This window comes from Tubulanus polymorphus, chromosome 4 (assembly GCF_964204645.1).
Source record: "Tubulanus polymorphus chromosome 4, tnTubPoly1.2, whole genome shotgun sequence".
In the NCBI taxonomy this organism is placed as follows: Eukaryota; Metazoa; Nemertea; class Palaeonemertea; order Tubulaniformes; family Tubulanidae; genus Tubulanus; species Tubulanus polymorphus.
In genome coordinates, this window is record NC_134028.1 from 1,345,317 (window position 1) to 1,363,653 (window position 18,337).

The window sequence follows — 18,337 nt, forward strand, 5'->3', positions numbered from 1 at the left end:
ACGCCACGATAGATTGTTGTTGCTGCGCCGACGCTAATCAGCACCCGATGTAATAACGCCACGTGCAATCCGCGCGGGAACGCGGGAGTATACATGGGAAATACCCAGCATCATTCGCATGCAAGGGACGCTTTCTCCAGCGAGCCAGGACTCCTGGGCGGACGGCGCGCTTTTATTTCTACTCGTGGGATGGTGATGATGATACCATCCCTTTAGGCGATCGGGTTTAAAGTCTCTCCTCCTAGGTCTAAAGTCTCCACATATATTTCTTTATATAATGGTATATAATGGAAAGAACGATGATTAACAATACTCAAATTCAAATACATTTATTTCCTCATTATGTATGTACACATAGACTGCATAGCTGAAAAGTGCATTTTAACCTATTCGTAAAATATAATAATTACATTTAAAAATATTTATAAACTTATTAACCAATTTAATTACACGAAACGGACGTTTAAATGGTCCCGGAAAGCGAACCGTTCTCCATCGAAAATGTTGCGAATGTTTAGAGTCCCTTTTAGTGTAAATGCGTCAACGGGAATCATTTTTTGTATTAGGAGAACAAGTCTCGGGACGAAGAATCGAAAGAACACAAAATATCTCGACGATGCCGCATCAATGTTACGTCTCAATCATTTCGTAAACAACGGTTATTGCGAAGTCTCTCAATGTCACGACCGACGCGCGACGGATGGACTCAGCACGAGCTTTTGTTGATTTTCGTAATGGGCTTTCTGAAAAAAAAATCAAACGTTTGTTCTTGAATAACGGATTCATACATTACGCATAGGTTCACAACTATTCTGAACCAAATCTCACTGCAAATTCTAGAAGGAAAACTAAAAATGATTTTGCATTCAAATCCAGGGTCCAGTTTAACTCTTAAATGAATCAAATTCAGCTTTAAATCGATTTAGGATTTGTGAAACTAAACACAACAGCGGACACACGATTAACAGCGCGACGCAGATGACAAACTTTACCTCAAACTTTGATATGAACGAAGCGAATATTCTGAATATATCGTTCGTCGTCGTTGTTTCTGGATTTTCGCCGAAATACTGTAACATTTTCTGAAATTCTTGTACGGTTTCAGTTTGAAGGCTGTAGAGATTGTGAATTTCTACGGATGCGATGGAATTGAAATGCTGATAGTGATCGGTGAAGGAAAATCTCTCGATATGAAACAGTTCGTTTTCTAACGACAATATACGATCGAATCCCACAAGAGAAGAATAAGTCCATAAAGTTTCCTTAGTTCGACGTTTCTACTTAAAATTTGTTTAAGTTTGTAATTGTTTTTAGGCTGCATATCATCCTAGATAAGTATCACATATTACAATTTCATCCACCAGCTTTAAGGCAACTGGATAAGACACAGGTATATAATATCCAAGGACTGATCGGAAAATATTAATATATCACAAACTGTATTAAATCCCTAAGGTACATCGGGTAGTGAGCTTCACTACCCTGCGCGCAAAATTCATATGGGGGTAACAAACAAAAATGCAGATATGATATGTTCATGCGAAATCAACGCCAAATCAGATGAAAATAATCAATATAGAAAGGATACGCTCATGACTTCCCGAAATCGATCATTTTGTAAATGTTTCGAATCCAAATTCTCGAGTTTGTCGACTTCATTGGAGATATTCTGAAAGAGATAGATATGAAATAATCGTGTTTCAAGAATACTGTCGTCTCGCGCATTCGATTACCGATACTTACTTTCAGAAATGATCGTAGATCGTTCAGTTCTTGAGCAATAGAATCATTCGACACTGAAATAATCAGAAAATTTATGAAAAACCTATCTACTTCAAACCGCCGCCATATTGTCTGTATAGTTGAAATGACATATAAGTTACACGTGTCAGAAAGGCGTCCGGCCTTATGAATTTACTATCGGTTTCTGAAGAAAAATGACAGTTTTGATATATGTAAACGAAGGGCTAACCATGAAGCACAGAAAGCAGCGAAATGATATTCTAGATGATGTCGAGCCTTTATCAGAAATATATAACTTCAGATGAGAAACAAAACTAATTGTTCGTGTGGCCACCAGAAAAAAATATGCATCAACGATTCGCTAGTCGAGGTTCGTACAAGTAAAGTATTTCCGGCTTTGCACACCTCTAAATACCACATCATTTCCGATGGCCTTGAAAACCCTGTAATTTTGATATCTTGTCGCACATCGCCATATATATATTTAAATATCAACAAGATTATCATATGAAGAGTATGCTTGCTGTATATAGCGTGCACACACCTATCCCCCATTCATTATATTAAACAGAGTTATTTCGATACCAGATTTGAAGATGAGCTACATGAACCACAAGATTACAATGGAAGCGTAGACAATAAAGTCACCGACTAATTTGAATATTAAATTACCTTCGCAAGCCACTGAAGGTTTAGATTTTAAAAGAAACAAATAACATCTATATTAGATTTCTAAAGATATTTTTGTTCAGTTATACACAAATACTAATTACGATTAGATATTAGATTATAACGAAAAGACAATTTTCACCTAATTCTACCATGAATTTCATTTAGACTGAACGCATTTAACACATATTCGACCACAATTATTACAGTTTATTATTCAAGCGATCTTTTGATGCCAGATAAAACGAAATGATGTATAAATAATGTACGTATATCTTCTTGTTTTAATATATCATAACTTATGAATTCATAATCATATCATACACTCAGAAATGTGGAAAACCCTAAACCCGGGACTCACGAGCTAAATGACTACGGGTTTATACTATAGAGGTCTTACAAAAAGTGACGTCATCGTTTGTTTTGTCCGTCAGTGCTCGAGTCTTGCCGTGGTACATAACAACAAAAGATAATCAGGGGATTTCCAAACTTCGAGACTCAGTCTCTGTCATGTAAATCCCTGTTTGACAAACGGATGTGACGTCAGTAAGTCGAAAAGCACGTGACTGCCAGACCTCTATATGAATGGTTATTCTATACTATGTAAACAATGATGATATTTTATAAACATGCAACCTGTTGTAACCTGACATAAACATAATTTAGAGACATACCTCCTTGTGTTCCACCAACTGGATAGATTAGATAAAAATATCATTAGCAGATCGTACACCTTTTTCTTGATCATAGATATGTTCAATATATATTTCATTTATACGAATCTTTAAAATGAAAATCTGGACCACACCATACAAGACGAGGTTCCAGTTACCATAACTTAAAAAATACCGTGTCTTATCATATTCACACTTCAATACATAACACTTTCATATAGTATTGCGTTTAGGGCCCTTAGAAAAGCTGAGGGCGCCGAATGCATAGGTCGCAAACACCACCCGGGGGTAGCTTAAAGCGTGTGGCAGGATGAATAGATATCAAAAATAGATAATTACGAATAAAACGCAGAACAAATTTCTGCTCATTTTTACTCCATTTCCTCTTAAAGTAAACTAGTAAAATACCAAAAATAATGTAATACTTGAATGACTGTGCATTTTGATGAAGCTTAGTCCTCCTTAAAAATTATGAATGAAATTATACATTAGATGTATAGATACCTTTTGCCGCCTGCGACACTTGTGGAAGATCTTCCCGTAACGAGATATATTCTGGGAACTGATTGTGAATGGCACCGGCGAGCACGTGAATAAACGTACTTTTACCATCAGTTGTTTTAGTTGTATCGAGCTGGAGGACAAAAAAAATACCGGAATAAAAAAAATAATATCCTGAATTTATTACGAGCTTCATGTGGTATATCATCTTGAATGAAGTCAATATTGTGAATGACGATTTAATTAAAAGTTTCAACCACCTGTCACACATGTAACACGAAATATAAATCAACGATCTATGCCTATCACACGTGGTACATAAAGAGCGGTACAAAATATATGAAAAAAATGAATAAATTCGTGGTAATCTTTTCGTCGAAAAAATTTTACCTGTGAAAGATAGTTGACTTTGAAGGCAGAGGCTTCGCCTATCCGACTGTTACCTTTGTTCATACGATTCCCCATCACTAGCACCAACTGTAAGACAATTTACATTTCATAAATCAGATTGATTGACCTTATCGAACTACCAGTCGAATATCACTTACTTCCAGACATTTTGCGAGTTTTTTGCTGTTCATAAGTTGTTGTGAAGCCTTTTTGATACAGTTTAACGTATCGCGGACTTCTTCAACTTTTTCGGCAAAATTCGCTTTGAATAACATCGCTCTCAGTCTCTGTTCATAGCCTGGTATCCGCGTCATCTTAAATACATTAGAAATCACGAGTTAATTTAGCCAAAGTATTCTTGACCCATACATTTAACGAGTCTGTGTAACTTACTTCCAGTCCAAACTGATCTGGTTTCGATAGTTCACTGACACGGCCGGCAAAACTGTTATATTTAACAATCTAACAAAAATTCCAAAATTGTATCATTCAATTTCATTTCCAAATATCACCGTCAGTTGAAAAGATCACAATCACAAATCTTAGAATAAGGATACTTTAAAATGGTGGTATCGAACACTGTTCAGAACCTGGTTCCAGTGTAAGTTATAAGGAATTTAAGGGCGTTTTCTCATCGTTACCTACCTCATCCTCATCAGGACTATACGCTATCATTTGTTGTAGAAGTTCCGGGGTGAATATCTCCTCATCCACGTTCAATAAAGCTCTTTTCAATTCAGGTATGTGCATTTTTAGATGACCCAATAATATGGCGGTGTTGTACGCTTTCTTCGAGCTCAATATGGCAACATTGTTTTTATCTTTTTTGAACGATTGTGCTATAAAAGATCAAAAGCATTTTCATCATCCTTAGATCGATGAAGCTTTCATTAACCACAAACTTCTAGGAAAACCCGTCAAGTTGAGACTTTCGATTTTAAGTTTCTCATCAGGTGGTTTCGTCGAATAATTTACCTAATAACTCTGTTTTCTTCGTGCTAAACTTTTGTTCGAGCTCTAGGTAATTGACCACATCGTGCAGATAGTTAGCATCACCGATCTGAAAAAAATGAATCTCAGATTCAAACAACTTTCTTACTCAGACATCATAAACTGTATATCAATAAAGGTGGGTAAAATGTTTACCTGTCCCCAGACGGTCTTTTCCTTATTGGACACTTCTAGTTTCTCCCAGTTCAGTCGTTTAACTTGCATCGGTTGTTTACTACCGCAATCTACATCATCAATACTCCCCCTACCGTTAGTTTGCGGAGGCAATGGAGGTGGAAGAGGTGGAGCTGCAGAAAATGTAAATCAAAAAATTAATCATTACTTTGTCTGATTCTCGTTTCTTGTGTTTGTTTTGCAAATATCATCTCGACCGTGAAAATGTCATCAACAACGCGAACGTTAAACAAATTGAAACAACTTTATCGTTCGGTACAATTATACGATATCTCAGTATCACTGAAGTAAACTACTAGGATCAAGTCGAAACATCGAATGAATTTCAGCTAAAAGAAATATTTCGGACTTTCATTTGTAATGCAGGAACTTTTTTTCATTTGAAGTGTGGGGTTTGTATCAACATAAATCATTATCTATAGTTTGCATACTGACCAGGAGGTGGCGGTGGTGCAGGTGGTATTCTAGGCGTGTCCGCTCTAACTGACGTCTCTTCGTCCGTGTATTCCTCGGCCACGGCGTCGTCTAACGCTTTAATCGCTTTCATAGTTTCTAATTTCAGTTTAAATGCTTCCTCGGACACACCAGGCGGACATTTCATATCCTCGATGTTATTGTTCCAGTTAATTTTAAGATCGTCGCCTTCGATGTCGGATTCGCTGATCTTTCTGCGGTCTCCGTTTGATACTTTGCTCTTATCGTCAGAATTTACGATAATAACTTTAGCGTCCGAGTTTAGCACATGCGCCGGAATGTTTTTTAACACGGGATGTTTATCCTCTTCGTTTCCGTCGACGGTCACTAGGTGGCACTGATACGGATTTACGTTGATTGTAGAGTTCTCGAGCGGTTTTGATGGTATAGATTTTTCTGCTAGAAAGAACTGTCGACTCATTCCATTTTTAGGCGAATCTTTTGGGCTAAAGCTGAATGCTCCATCTGTAAAAAAAAGTGATCAATGAATGGTTTACAGTGAAGCAATAATCACTATAGCTTCAGACTTTTCCCCTGGTGGGGTGGACAGTTACGAATTAGCTGTTGATTTCTAAAATCCACGATGTTCACGTACCGCCAACTTCTCTTGGAGAATTCCCGAATCTCGGAGAAGAGAACGAGGAGCCATTCGAACTGCTGAAACTGCTGGTGGACGCTGTATTGGTGGACGTACCGAAACCCGAGATCGGTCCGTGGGCCTGCCGCCAATGACGCCCAGGATATAACTGATTTCTATTGACGAGTCCGCTCGGTCCAGGTGTGGATGCATCACTGGGCATAAATGAATGACGAGGACTGAGTCGACTGCAAGTATCATCAGATGAACCTCCCGATGACTGTAAAACAGAAATCAATTTTAGTATACAATTTCGAGGTTAAACTCGCTATTTTGGGAATAATCAATTTTCAAGTCCTTTTTTCCACTCACCCTGCAATCGGAAAATTCGTTTCTCAGCATCGCAGCCGCTTTTCCAACTACAAAATATAAATCTCATGAAGTGATTAAACTATGGATTGTTGAGTATCACATGAATATAATTGAATGAACATGTCATCAAGCCCAACCATGTATGGGACTTCTAGGGTCTTGCAGCACACAAGCCCAGCATGATAACCATTATAAGTTTAGACGTTGGTCTTTAATGAGACCAATGGTCAGCATGGTGACCAGTCAGATGTGATGACTTGGTTCTTGCAAAATGCTTAATTGACTAATCATAATCCTATCATTCTCTGATGGTGTAAAAGAATTTTTCATAGAAATAAAAAAATGAATCTAGTCCGTTTACAAACAGAATAATTACATGTATGAAATCATCAAAAGGTGTTTCTGGTGAATCATGCCTTACTGATGAAATGTGAATTTAACTAAGGAATGAACCCAGTTCTACAATAGTGGATATAAATATGAAACTGTTTTCTATTATTACGCATAGATGATCACGTGTCTGGAACTGGGTCGAAGTGGTGTCCGAAATAAAGTCGAAATTGTGACGACTGGAAACGCGTACTCACAATATTCAAACAGATCCAGATTAAATTCTAAATCCGAATCGTCGTCATCTTTATCCATAGGCACAAACAGAGGAAAAAATGTTCATCGTATTTAACAACTTCATCATCAATAACGTTACGTCAGAGAGAAATATTGGCTTGGAATTCATATTTGCAAAGCTATTGTGCACATGTCACATAGTGGAAGTTGAGGCTTATTGGAGGCTTGTAAAATATCGCAGCTCACATCAATTTCAACCGTTACAAACTCACTGTATTTGAATTCATCCTCGTTGTGAAAATGTACGTCACCATCTTGCGGCCCGGCAGACGATTTTTTGAAAACCTCTTCACCCGACGACTGACTGTTAGTGCTCATAGTCGAGGGACTTCGACTCGCCATGTGATCTCTGAATTCTGGTGATGTAAAGAAATCCGAGAATGTTGCATAAGATCACAAGACTCTATTCATTTGGGAGTTCATGATTAGATCTATGAACTTTCATATATTAATTGTGTTTATTAGAATTTAAGAGAAGACAGTAGAAGTAAAATGGAGTTGCATTCGGAGTGGTGGAGCATAATAACATGCATTAGCTACTCAGGACGTTCAACGCATTGTCACAATGGGGTCTGGGGTGGATTTTTAGAGATCTTTTTGTAAGATTTGATTTTACCTTGTCGGAGCATTCTTTGCGGGATGCTCAAAACTCTGCGACAAATTAACTGATGATCATCGGATAATAACGGTATAATGTACAACCAGAGCGTTCGCTTCGACGGAGTATCCAAAATGGCGCACAGATCTTCCACTAGATTGTGAATATTTCTAGAAGAGATTAACGATATTTCATGAAGAATCAATTACGGATTAAATCTGTGAAGATAATTAAAGCACGATTTCATGGCGTTCAAGCATATATCAACCTTTAACTGAACTTAGCACCGTTTGCAATTTGGTGCACATACCTATTTTTAAGGTACGTTTGTAAAATACGTTTAAGAAGCACCCGTTCTCTGGGGGTCAGTAAATATTCCAGTTGTTGTTTAAAAGAACCTAGATGGTTCATCTCACCGACATCAGCTACCCATTCCGGTAATATTGACTGGTCCTCCACACTTGAACCTATTGAAATGATATTCGTATTAAAGTTTGAATAATTCATTCATGAAATTATCCTGAGCTTTAGACCAATCATAAAATTCTTAAAATGTATCATTTGAAAATCTCTTTCCAGTTGGAATTCGACCCTGAAACTGGCTTTATCAAGTTACATATCTTATGCATGCGCGACTTGCTCTTGATTTTCAGAGTCGCCTCAAATAAAACCCGAAATCTAGAGATTTTATTCTGACCTGTGTTACTGGATGTTGAGGATTTGATGGTGTCACTGTTATTGGAAAGTCTAGTTTTTCGAGCTCGTAATATACGAGATTGTTGATCGATAGGATAGACGTCTGTAAAAAGGAAATAAACATCGGTCAATGATACATGAAATGAGCAGTGGACACTGCGAGAGGATCGTTACTTTGTGACATTTACTTTCAATGTGTTTATACATGTGGAATATATGGGTTTCTGAGCCTTTTAGGCTTTATGTTATTTCCATGTTTCACCAGTTGTCCAGCGTTTTATTTTTTAAGAGATTCTACATTTCTTTCTTCTACTAATTGTAAATCCAAATCAACGGATTCTCCGTAACAGATATTTTTGCTGATCTATGTATGATGGTTTCCGAGTATATCATTGATGAATCACTTACACAGCAGACGAGATAGATGACGTCAACATTGACGTCACAGTCTGCCCAGCTGTTGCGTTAATGAATGAGTAACTACATGAATTCTTACAAATACGAAGAATTTAATGTTGACAATCGATGAAAAAAACTGTGTTTAAGATGACAGTGATATCAAAATGTGCTCGTGAACATGTATGCAGTTTAATAAAGAACGTATTAAGCAAGCGAACATGCCTCTTTAACTGACGCATCGTTTCACAGTTTGATCGATGATAGAATTTCTAAAATTCACATTCTTTTCGAACAACAAATTTACGTTTTGACAACAAATGTAAAAGCGTTTCTGTAATATCAGTTCTTTCAGATACGGAAATAAATATCGTCGTGTACAGACTAGAACATCCTACTCTATACTATTGAAAAGCAGAAGACACACTATTCTCCAACACAGAAAGATTCAGACAGTTTTTAAAGCATCTAATAGAAAAAGGACACAAGTTTTTGACAGAGAGAAAATTTAACACATAAAACAACGAGTAAGGACAAACTTTAGAGTCTAATTGAAGGGATTGGTGCAAACTAATTGGTTAGGGGTTGGTTTTTTTTAAATTCCAAATCTAAAGCTTCAATCAGTACTGAATACAGAGCACTCACGAAAATCACAAGAGCAATGTAAATGTCTTAGTAATCAAAGGTAGACTTAACATAGAATGGAACCTAAGTTAACTCACCATAATACATTAGTACATTGAATATTAGATGATAACTATGCTACTAGCCTGCTCTAAAGTCAACCAGCAAGATAACTAGACAACTAAACATATATAACCTTGCATGGGTATAGCTCAACATTATCAAAAATTGACCTTAAAATAGTGCTGCACCAATCCCTATAATTTTTGTCTTAGTTTTATCAGTGTAAATTTCCCCCTATGTTCTCGCGCTGTCCTATTTTCTACCCGTCGTTCCAAAAGTGTAGACAGAAGACAGAAAATGAGTACGGTTATTTTCGTGGTTAAGTTAAGTGCGGAGTGTGGTGGACAATTTCAACAGACAGATAGATTTAATGGAGATTACCTATATAGAATAAAAGTGTCATTCCGCAGTTGGAGAACAATATGTCGATGCTTAGGATCCCCAGTGCAGCTCGATTGGGAAGAAATAAAAGACACAAAAGCAGTTTTTTTCGAGGGAATATTTTGTCGATTAGTTCCTCGTTCGTCGCATACTTCGTTTCGCTTATTTCATTGTCTTTCGCATTTTACGTATTAATCGTCGTAATTTTTAAGCGTTCGATAAAATAATTGTCGAAATCAAACTAAAAGGCAGCATTTTGTAAACTGCCTCGCATTGTATCCACGTAAATGTTGATATCTCGGAGTATAAAGTTCAAGATAAAACCACAACTAATAACACTAATTAATCTATGTAAATATTGATCGATAATTTGATGATTTCTCATATCAATTTGAATAATTAGAAAAAAACAACGCAAAAGGTGAATACCGCGCAGAATAGTAAATGATAGTTCCACCACCGTGATTCACAATAAAACCGTGACCTAAATATCAAACGTTTTCGTTAGAAAGTCTACACTTGGACGGATGGATAATTCCTCGACTTCAAACTAACTAAAACGGTCGTTCATACCGTATAAAACGTCACGTGGTACATTTATCCGTTTCTGCGCATATTCCTTATTCTCAGCGGACATACGCGGAAGAAGAAACATCCACAATGTCCGTTTGGATGGTGTGTCAAAAAGTGCAACAACTTCCTCGACAAACGTCACGATATCCCTGAAATCAATTTCAGAAATTAAACTTAATTTCATCATTGATAAAACACTCTCTGACTGCGATGGTGACTTAGAATTCCACAATAAGAATGAAAAATAGAATCCGAAATGTTTCCTCGAGCTTGCGGTTCATTTCAACGTGCTTTATTCTAAAAGTCATCTTAATACAGTATCGAGGAATTCCTGAAGATGACTTTCATCGAAAATAAATTAGCTTCGAGCTCAAGGAAAAATTTCGAATGAATTTCCATATTTTTGTGGAATTTCACATTAATTTCCTCATCGTTTGAAGCTAATGTATTTAAGTAGCATACGTAATTTATTTATGATGGAAATACAAAGTACAGAAAAACGGATTTTGAATCGTTCATACATGCGTGTATATATATATCATTCTATTCACACATCACTTCACATAGTGAAGAGATGACATATGCAATGCTGTATCATATTTCTGTAACATGATTTATTGATATGCGTGTACATAATACACACATTTTGCGAGTATCCAATGTAGTTACTGCTGATTAATTGGATATATTCATTAAGGGTTTTTACCTTGTATTCGTGAATCGTGCAATTGCCCGCTTTAACATTTCTTTTTCTTTTGCTGTTAAAAGATGGTCAGCCTGAAAAAAAAATCAGTTGAATCAATACTATCCGTGATTGATGGCAATTTTGGATATCGATGGACGGATTTTTTACCCGTTGCTGAAAAGTTCTGCCGTCTCGATCAACTACGTCACAAGTGTCTTTCATCCATGAAGAGGATCCGTAGCTGGACGTTGAGGCATCGCTCGGGTGCGGTCGAATAGGCACTGATAGAAAATATACACCGATCATTTATAACAGAATCGTTAGAAATAAATAACGAGTGATTGAAACTTACTTCCATCTGTGTCGAGCACTTGTTGGACCTCAAATCGAGGATGATTTCCGCTTCCTTGTAAAAGTTTTACCAAATGACTGTGACTACATTCCCTAAATAAACCATAGAAATTCATCAGTTTCGATCTTATCACAAAATTATATATTTCGCTGACGGTCGAAATTATTATGTAACGTTTTGTAACTAACAATTTTCGATAGTTATGTGTTGAAGGTCACATCTTTAATTCGAATGCCTTCAATTGTAGGATATTCGTGTTTGGATCGAACCTACCTGACATCGAGTCCGTTAAGTTTCAGAATACAATCACCAGCTCTTAACCCGGCCTTGTCGGCTGCACCGTTTGGGTCAACCGACTCGATGAATACCGGGTTATGTCCTCGTAGAATGAAACCAAAACTTCCGTCACCCCGATCGACAGTTACAACCCTGAGTGTGAAATATAGTTTTCAAATGAGATTGTACCCCTTAATCATAGCATATTGTTGAATCAGAAATTTTTGATGTAAATTGTTCGGAAGATTTTGACATCAAATTTTAGAATTCGCATTTAGAAATGTTATTATAATCATATGGTACAATATATGGGATTTTTGAAAATGAAGATATTGCTGTGAGGTACTTTAAAAACGCCCGCACTTGTTTATCTTGGGGCAAAATCTTTGAGTAGTACGAAGAAAGAGACATTGAATAATGCATGCAGACACTCTTTTCTGTATGGAAGTATATATGACTAGAAAACCCTCGTACCGTGGTATATCACCGTAACGAAGGTCTGGTCGCCAGGGGGCACCAGGTGCTTGTTCAAGCCTGGCGTTACTGTCTAGTGCGGCCGTACTCGCTAGTATCGTGCCTTCAGGCGCGGCTCCGTGTTCAGCGTCCACGATGTTATTGAACATGTAACGATGTCGTATCGGAATAAAAGGCCTGCGAACAAGAAAATAACTAAACATGACGGATACGAAAGCATTTATATGGTTTTTTTATTCGATAAATGATCGGTCGCACAAACAGAGGTGTGGTTATAAACCGCAACCAGCGATTTCCCGACACACATTTACCATTTACAAAGTCCGTAATTGATCCGACCACGAAACGAGTACCGTTAGCGAAGAGAGAGGAGAGGAGAGAGAGGAGAGAGAGGAGAGAGAGAGAGAGAGAGAGAGAGAGAGAGAGAGAGAGAGAGAGAGAGAGAGAGAGAGAGAGAGAGAGAGAGAGAGAGAGAGAGAGAGAGAGAGAGAGAGAGAGAGAGAGAGAGAGAGAGAGAGAGAGAGAGAGAGAGAGAGAGAGAGAGAGAGAGAGAGAGAGAGAGAGAGAGAGAGAGAGAGAGAGAGAGTCAGTCACTAGTAGAGTCTTAATTAAAATCTCTATCTATAACAACCTAAACGATATTTCCATAGCAACTACGAACAAGCGCGAAATCTGGAGAGCAGCCGATTCTAATGGAGCGCTTTTTTATATGCAACCATCCGAGGTAACTTGAATGATTGTCGATATTGGTTTCAAGAATGATTGTCAACATTTATAATAGACCTGAACAATGATTGACCGCACCTCTTCTGCAGGCAGCTACCATTTTTTTTTCATTTCAAGTAGTTTATAAAATATCTACGCTTTACGAATGGCTAAAGACCTATATACATAAGAAAGAATTTTCAAATCTATTTCACAATATCAATTATTTAATAAGAAATCCCCACAGGCCCAGAAGACATAATTCAATTTCCGGCTATCCGCGCACGGCATAATGAATTAACTACCTATTGAAAGTAAATACCTAGCATTATAGAAATAATAATGGCGTTCAATAAAAATCGAAAGGAATATTTTCCAAATTTGAAAAAAAAGCTCTTAATAATTAAGTTAAAGCGACAGTCACGCTATTCGTGACCTTCAAGCTATAGAATTCCTGCGTTAATAATGCACGCATATATGATTGCTGTAACTGGGGACACAGTACTGGAAGCCGATTTATATATTCAGATTTTAATTTTCTGTTTGAGCTGAAATTATTAGATCGACCTATATATGAAAGGCACCTGTTTCTGTACAAGTGTTTTTGATATAACACTCGGAACTTGCAGCAGTTTGAATGAACCATTCGTTATAGACAGCTGTTTCATCATTCCATATACGGAATTAATATATAGATATACAAAACTGGCGTACTGTATTCTATATTTAGAAAACATATGAAAATTTTTTTGCAGTGATTTTCTCTCATTAGGATCTCTGTTTCCCAAATGCATCCTCTTTGGATTGTTCGTTTACCCACAAAACGGGTCCACAGCCTTAGAAATGGCCCGAACTGCCAGAAGAATTCGGCGGTGGTAAAAGCCACACCGTCACTGCGGCTGATTTGATGATTATGGGGATATTTTAATGAGGTACTTCAAACAGACTCAACTATAGATTGTTGCGTTGATAAATTTTTCTCCTAGTATGTATTATATTGTTCGTACAGGTACACGACAAGTAACTAACTAACTAGATTAATAACCGTTACTTATTAATTATTCAAATATTGGATTCAACGAATAATGAAGTAACATTTGTAGTGGACATAAAAACTCAATTTACTTGCTTTCGAATTTCCTGTACATATGTATAATTCTTTACTAGAATACAATTTCTATCAGTGAAAGTTATGTAGAAAATGGATTCTGTTGGTAACGTACAGAAAGGTGATCGTGTCACTCTCTGGTTGTGTTCGATCATAATTTGGCCACAGTCTGTAAGACCATGGTCGGGTCGAAACGACAATTAAACCTCTCACAGACCATTCATGCAACATCTATACGGGAACTTTATTAAATGGCGGCTAGAATCAATTTTTTCTAGCAGATTTGGAATGATAATATGATATACGTGTTAATCAAGTCTAGTCTTAGTTGTTTCCATATTCAATCAATTTTTAAATTGTATATTCATATGATTTTTAAGAGGATCACAATTGGGCTTCAATCGAAAATATTTACAAAGGAAAATATGTGACAAAACTAAAGTCGTAACAGCCGACCTAAAGGACGACAGCGTTACTATAGTTACATTTGTCCAAAATCGGCGGGGAACCTCAAAGAATGATGTCTAGAGCATATTCCTTAGTACTCGATAATTAGAACTGTATCGAAATGCATGTTCTAACAAGCTTTATGAGGTTTGTTTATTTTCGTCCATTCCTAACATGGGTTTATCACACTTAGTATAATTGTAACTGCTGTAAACCTTGACTAAATTTAGTTTACGAAGTGGAATCAACATTGAAAGAAACCGTACGATTATAGAACCAGTGAAATCCTACCTGATTTCCGAGATGAGTTTTCGTTGTTGCGGTGTTTTGAGCAGTAATGCTAACGACCTACTCAATCTTTCTACTTGTCTGTCCTCAGCGTATTGTTTCAGTACTCCGACTACTGCTATTTTCTTCTCGTAGTCATTTCCCAAAATCTCATTCATCTACAATTAAATCATCACTCACATGACTTACAACATTGTCCAATTATTAAGGCACGTCTAATTCGAAATGAGTCCTGTTCTTCTTTACTATAGTATAAGTACTTGAATTCTTATATACATGGTTCAAACTGCGTTTAGATATTTTTAATCGAAAGCTATTTGAATTATGTAATACTCTCGAAATATCATATGTACTCTAATATCAATCCATGTGTGACAGTGGTTGATGTAGCATATTTTACTTCACAAGTGTTTTCTGGTCGATAAAGCTGGAATATGTGTTCATATAGCTACACATTTATTTCTACAACTGATGATTCTTATCTCAACTCTCTCATCATAAAAGATCCATCACGGATATTGCATTATAACTAAGAGGTGAACCCAAAATCTTGGTCGTGGCACTGTCAACTTTGTACTTAATCATCATTTTATGTGGCCATAGCCATAAGCTATTTGCCTGTTCTGCACACGAGAACCGCACATAGAAATAATGCTAGAATTCTCTTTTTGATGAATAATTTACCTTAGAAAACAAGTCTTTCGCTTTTAGAACGCGGCTTCCTGGCGATCTCATTTTCAAATCGGCGTTCTCCAACCGACCGTTCGCTAACGGGTTGCTATCAAACGCTAGGATTCCCAGTACGAGTTTACCGTAGTGAGACGCCAGTAGAGTCTGAACGGCTTCGGAAGTTTTTACGAAATGACCATTCACCTGAAGTACTATATCACCTGCAAAAATACCGATACATTAATTTTGTAAAATATGAGAAAATTATCCATCTATCTATAATGAAAGTTAGATTGGAAAATAGCTTCATTCCAATCCTTGACCTAGAAACAATCTGAACTAATTTGAATATGAATAATTTTAGAATATGGTTTTTATGCATGATTAATTCAGGTTATGCTCTAGTTTTGAAAATTTTATTTCTTTGTTATCAACTATGCATAAATTACCTTCGCGTAATCCGACTTGGTAAGCGGGTCCAAATGGGTTCACTGAGTTCACCACTACCGGTCTGGAACCCTGTACGGTAAACGCGTACCCGAGGTGTCTGTGCGGTAGTATCTCGACGTATTGAAGTCTACTGACGACTCCGATCGTCGGAGGCACCGTCTGACAATGGCGAGCGAGCGTCTTGACCGCTTCATTCGACATGCGAGCAACATCGTGACCATCGATCTCTAACAGCTGGTCCCCAGGTAGAACGCCAGCTCTGTGAGCGATACTGTTCTTATCCACGGTTAGAATAAAACACGGTCCGCCTCCCCAGATTGAAAAACCGAATTTCTCCGGCCAGTGTTTGTTAGACAGCGTCCCGTTGTGTGAACCGGGTGCGAATTGCATATTTTGAAAACGTTGTTCCATAGCGGCCATCTTTAATTCTACACTCACTTCGATATACTCCGATATTTAGTTATTATCCGTTTGATATGAAACTAAAATAATTCCAAAAATGCTCCATCGTTCGGCTGGTCAGGTGGTTTACGTATATACAAGAATAATTGCGCAAGAATTTCTGAAATATCGAAGAATGGAGTTGATAACCGAGCGAGTAAGCGTTGACTCTTATTCATTTCATAGAATTAACTCTTTAGTCGAATTCCAACAAGGAATCGTGGAATCGGGTCCAGAATGAGAGATTTCTACTGTTTCATATATACATCTGTACATGTCGGATATTAATGCCCACGCGTGTATAATGCATATTTATTGGAAGCAACATGTTTTACATTCTATTTACATTGAAGGTACTTCTATAATAAGATCAATAATCGCTTTTACGTCGTTTATATAAATTCCATATCGAAATTGAATTTCAATATGTTTTCATTCCGGTATTCTATATACTGCACTTCCGGCGCATGGAATGAAACCGATTTCTTACTGTAATGATTAGATTTTTTCTCCACGAGTTCATTATATACCGAAACACGCGAAACACAGTTCATAGATACACGTAGGAATATCCGTTTTAGATTGAAATAAACTATATTGCGATAAACTAACGTCATCGCGTTAACATGTATATACCTTAGTTTTCATAATTGAATATATCAACTTCGATTCAATGATCTCAAATTCAAATTTCAATATGTATTTCGACTCCATTTAAAAATTCAAATTCCTGGGCTAGAATTAACACCTATAGACTGTAATTACGTGTCTGTATTTGCTAAAATTCATGGCGCAGTTTGATTAAATTAATGCAAATGTGTTTCGAATTATGCCATTCTATCTCACATAAACGAGCTGATACGGGTCCCTGATACCCGTTACCCATAAAATTAACCAATAAAATTTAAGAACTTACCGATTCTATTTACATGGTTTTTTCTTAAATCAAATATGAAATCCTTGTGTTTAATTAGGAGAATGTTTGTCCTGGTGTATCGTGTATTACTAATTAACCACACCCGAGTTCGGTACTGCGTATAAAACTGTACACAACACAATCCTGTATGTGTCGTCCTGTCCTAGAGCTGTAAATACTATATGCGAGCAATAACGTCCCAGCTGTGATAAATAATGTATGTTATGGCGCTACGCAAGCGCACATGTCGCCTGGTGAATTCATCATCAGCTCTCTCTCTCTCTCTCTAGAATCTACAGCTCTACCTATCTATTAATCATGGAAAAACTGACGCAAAAAACTCGTATTATATAATTAATGAAGGAGCCTTTTGTTCGGGAGAGCGAAATTTTCCACTGTCGAAACGTCAAAGTGATAAGTGTGAACGAACTGAATACAATACGAGTCCTGCTTTAAGTTATCGGTTTTCACGCAATATATTCAACCACTTGTAACTGTTTAAATTCAAGTGAGAATATTAATGAGAAGTCAGACAGTTTTATTCTATGATGATATTTCAGAGAGCCAACAATAGTAGTGTATTGTATCAATATTAATAATATTTAAACCATTATTCTATAATTTATTACACTTTTTCAGTAATTTCTGGAATTGTTGTTTTAAAAATGTGTCACCATTAAGAATAGATTGAATTTAGAAATTTCCAGCGTTCTCGCATTTTTGGTGCAATGACCGACTATTTTTTTTACTTTAGGGGCCATTTTTTTAAACACGTCTGTATCTATTTGATTGGAGTAATTACCACCAGGGGGTGCTGTAGCGTTTCGCGGTTGTTCCAAAAATAACATTCTTCATTGCTATATATGGCGGACATCAGCTCTCAGCAGTAGAAACCACCTGTAGTACGCAGACTATTATAGCATCGTAGATTACCAACTCTCCTGATACCACTGCACCCGTCTGAGGGTCACGAGGAAGTCCCC

The 18,337-nt window shown here is 37.0% G+C and overlaps 1 protein-coding gene across 4 annotated transcripts; it reads right to left on the reverse strand.

Moving 5' to 3' along the window:
- Nucleotides 1-342: 342 nt before the first annotated feature.
- LOC141903545 (delphilin-like) lies at nucleotides 343-17,522 on the reverse strand. 4 transcript variants are annotated; one of them, XM_074791687.1, is made up of 31 exons: nucleotides 17,355-17,522; nucleotides 15,997-16,559; nucleotides 15,563-15,768; nucleotides 14,882-15,036; nucleotides 12,331-12,507; nucleotides 11,854-12,009; nucleotides 11,581-11,672; nucleotides 11,397-11,509; nucleotides 11,250-11,320; nucleotides 10,544-10,692; nucleotides 8,508-8,609; nucleotides 8,121-8,277; nucleotides 7,829-7,980; nucleotides 7,425-7,568; nucleotides 6,586-6,632; nucleotides 6,232-6,493; nucleotides 5,598-6,101; nucleotides 5,124-5,275; nucleotides 4,953-5,037; nucleotides 4,623-4,816; nucleotides 4,371-4,439; nucleotides 4,136-4,291; nucleotides 3,978-4,064; nucleotides 3,591-3,720; nucleotides 3,426-3,482; nucleotides 3,087-3,104; nucleotides 2,416-2,427; nucleotides 1,744-1,796; nucleotides 1,589-1,669; nucleotides 993-1,157; nucleotides 343-743 (listed from the first exon to the last, which is right to left on the reverse strand). In XM_074791687.1, the coding sequence occupies exons 2-31, from the start codon at nucleotides 16,415-16,417 to the stop codon at nucleotides 681-683; spliced, it is 4,230 nt and encodes a 1,409-aa protein (XP_074647788.1). In that variant the 5' UTR covers nucleotides 16,418-16,559; nucleotides 17,355-17,522; the 3' UTR covers nucleotides 343-680. The 4 variants fall into 4 exon arrangements, with proteins under 4 accessions (XP_074647788.1, XP_074647789.1, XP_074647790.1 ...); XM_074791688.1 differs by lacking the exon at nucleotides 3,426-3,482; XM_074791689.1 differs by lacking the exons at nucleotides 2,416-2,427; nucleotides 3,426-3,482.
- Between the last annotated feature and the right edge of the window lie 815 nt (nucleotides 17,523-18,337).

Bases quoted from the DNA above. Each gene is read 5' to 3' on its own strand.
- LOC141903545 (XM_074791687.1), bottom strand. From the start codon at position 16,417: ATGGCCGCTATGGAACAACGTTTTCAAAATATGCAATTCGCACCCGGT. The intron at 11,510-11,580 runs GTAAGTTTCAAT...ATTTTCTATCAG, and splicing joins AGTGCTCGACACAGATGGAA to TGCCTATTCGACCGCACCCG. The intron at 5,038-5,123 runs GTAAACATTTTA...CATTTTTTTCAG, and splicing joins AAAAGACCGTCTGGGGACAG to ATCGGTGATGCTAACTATCT.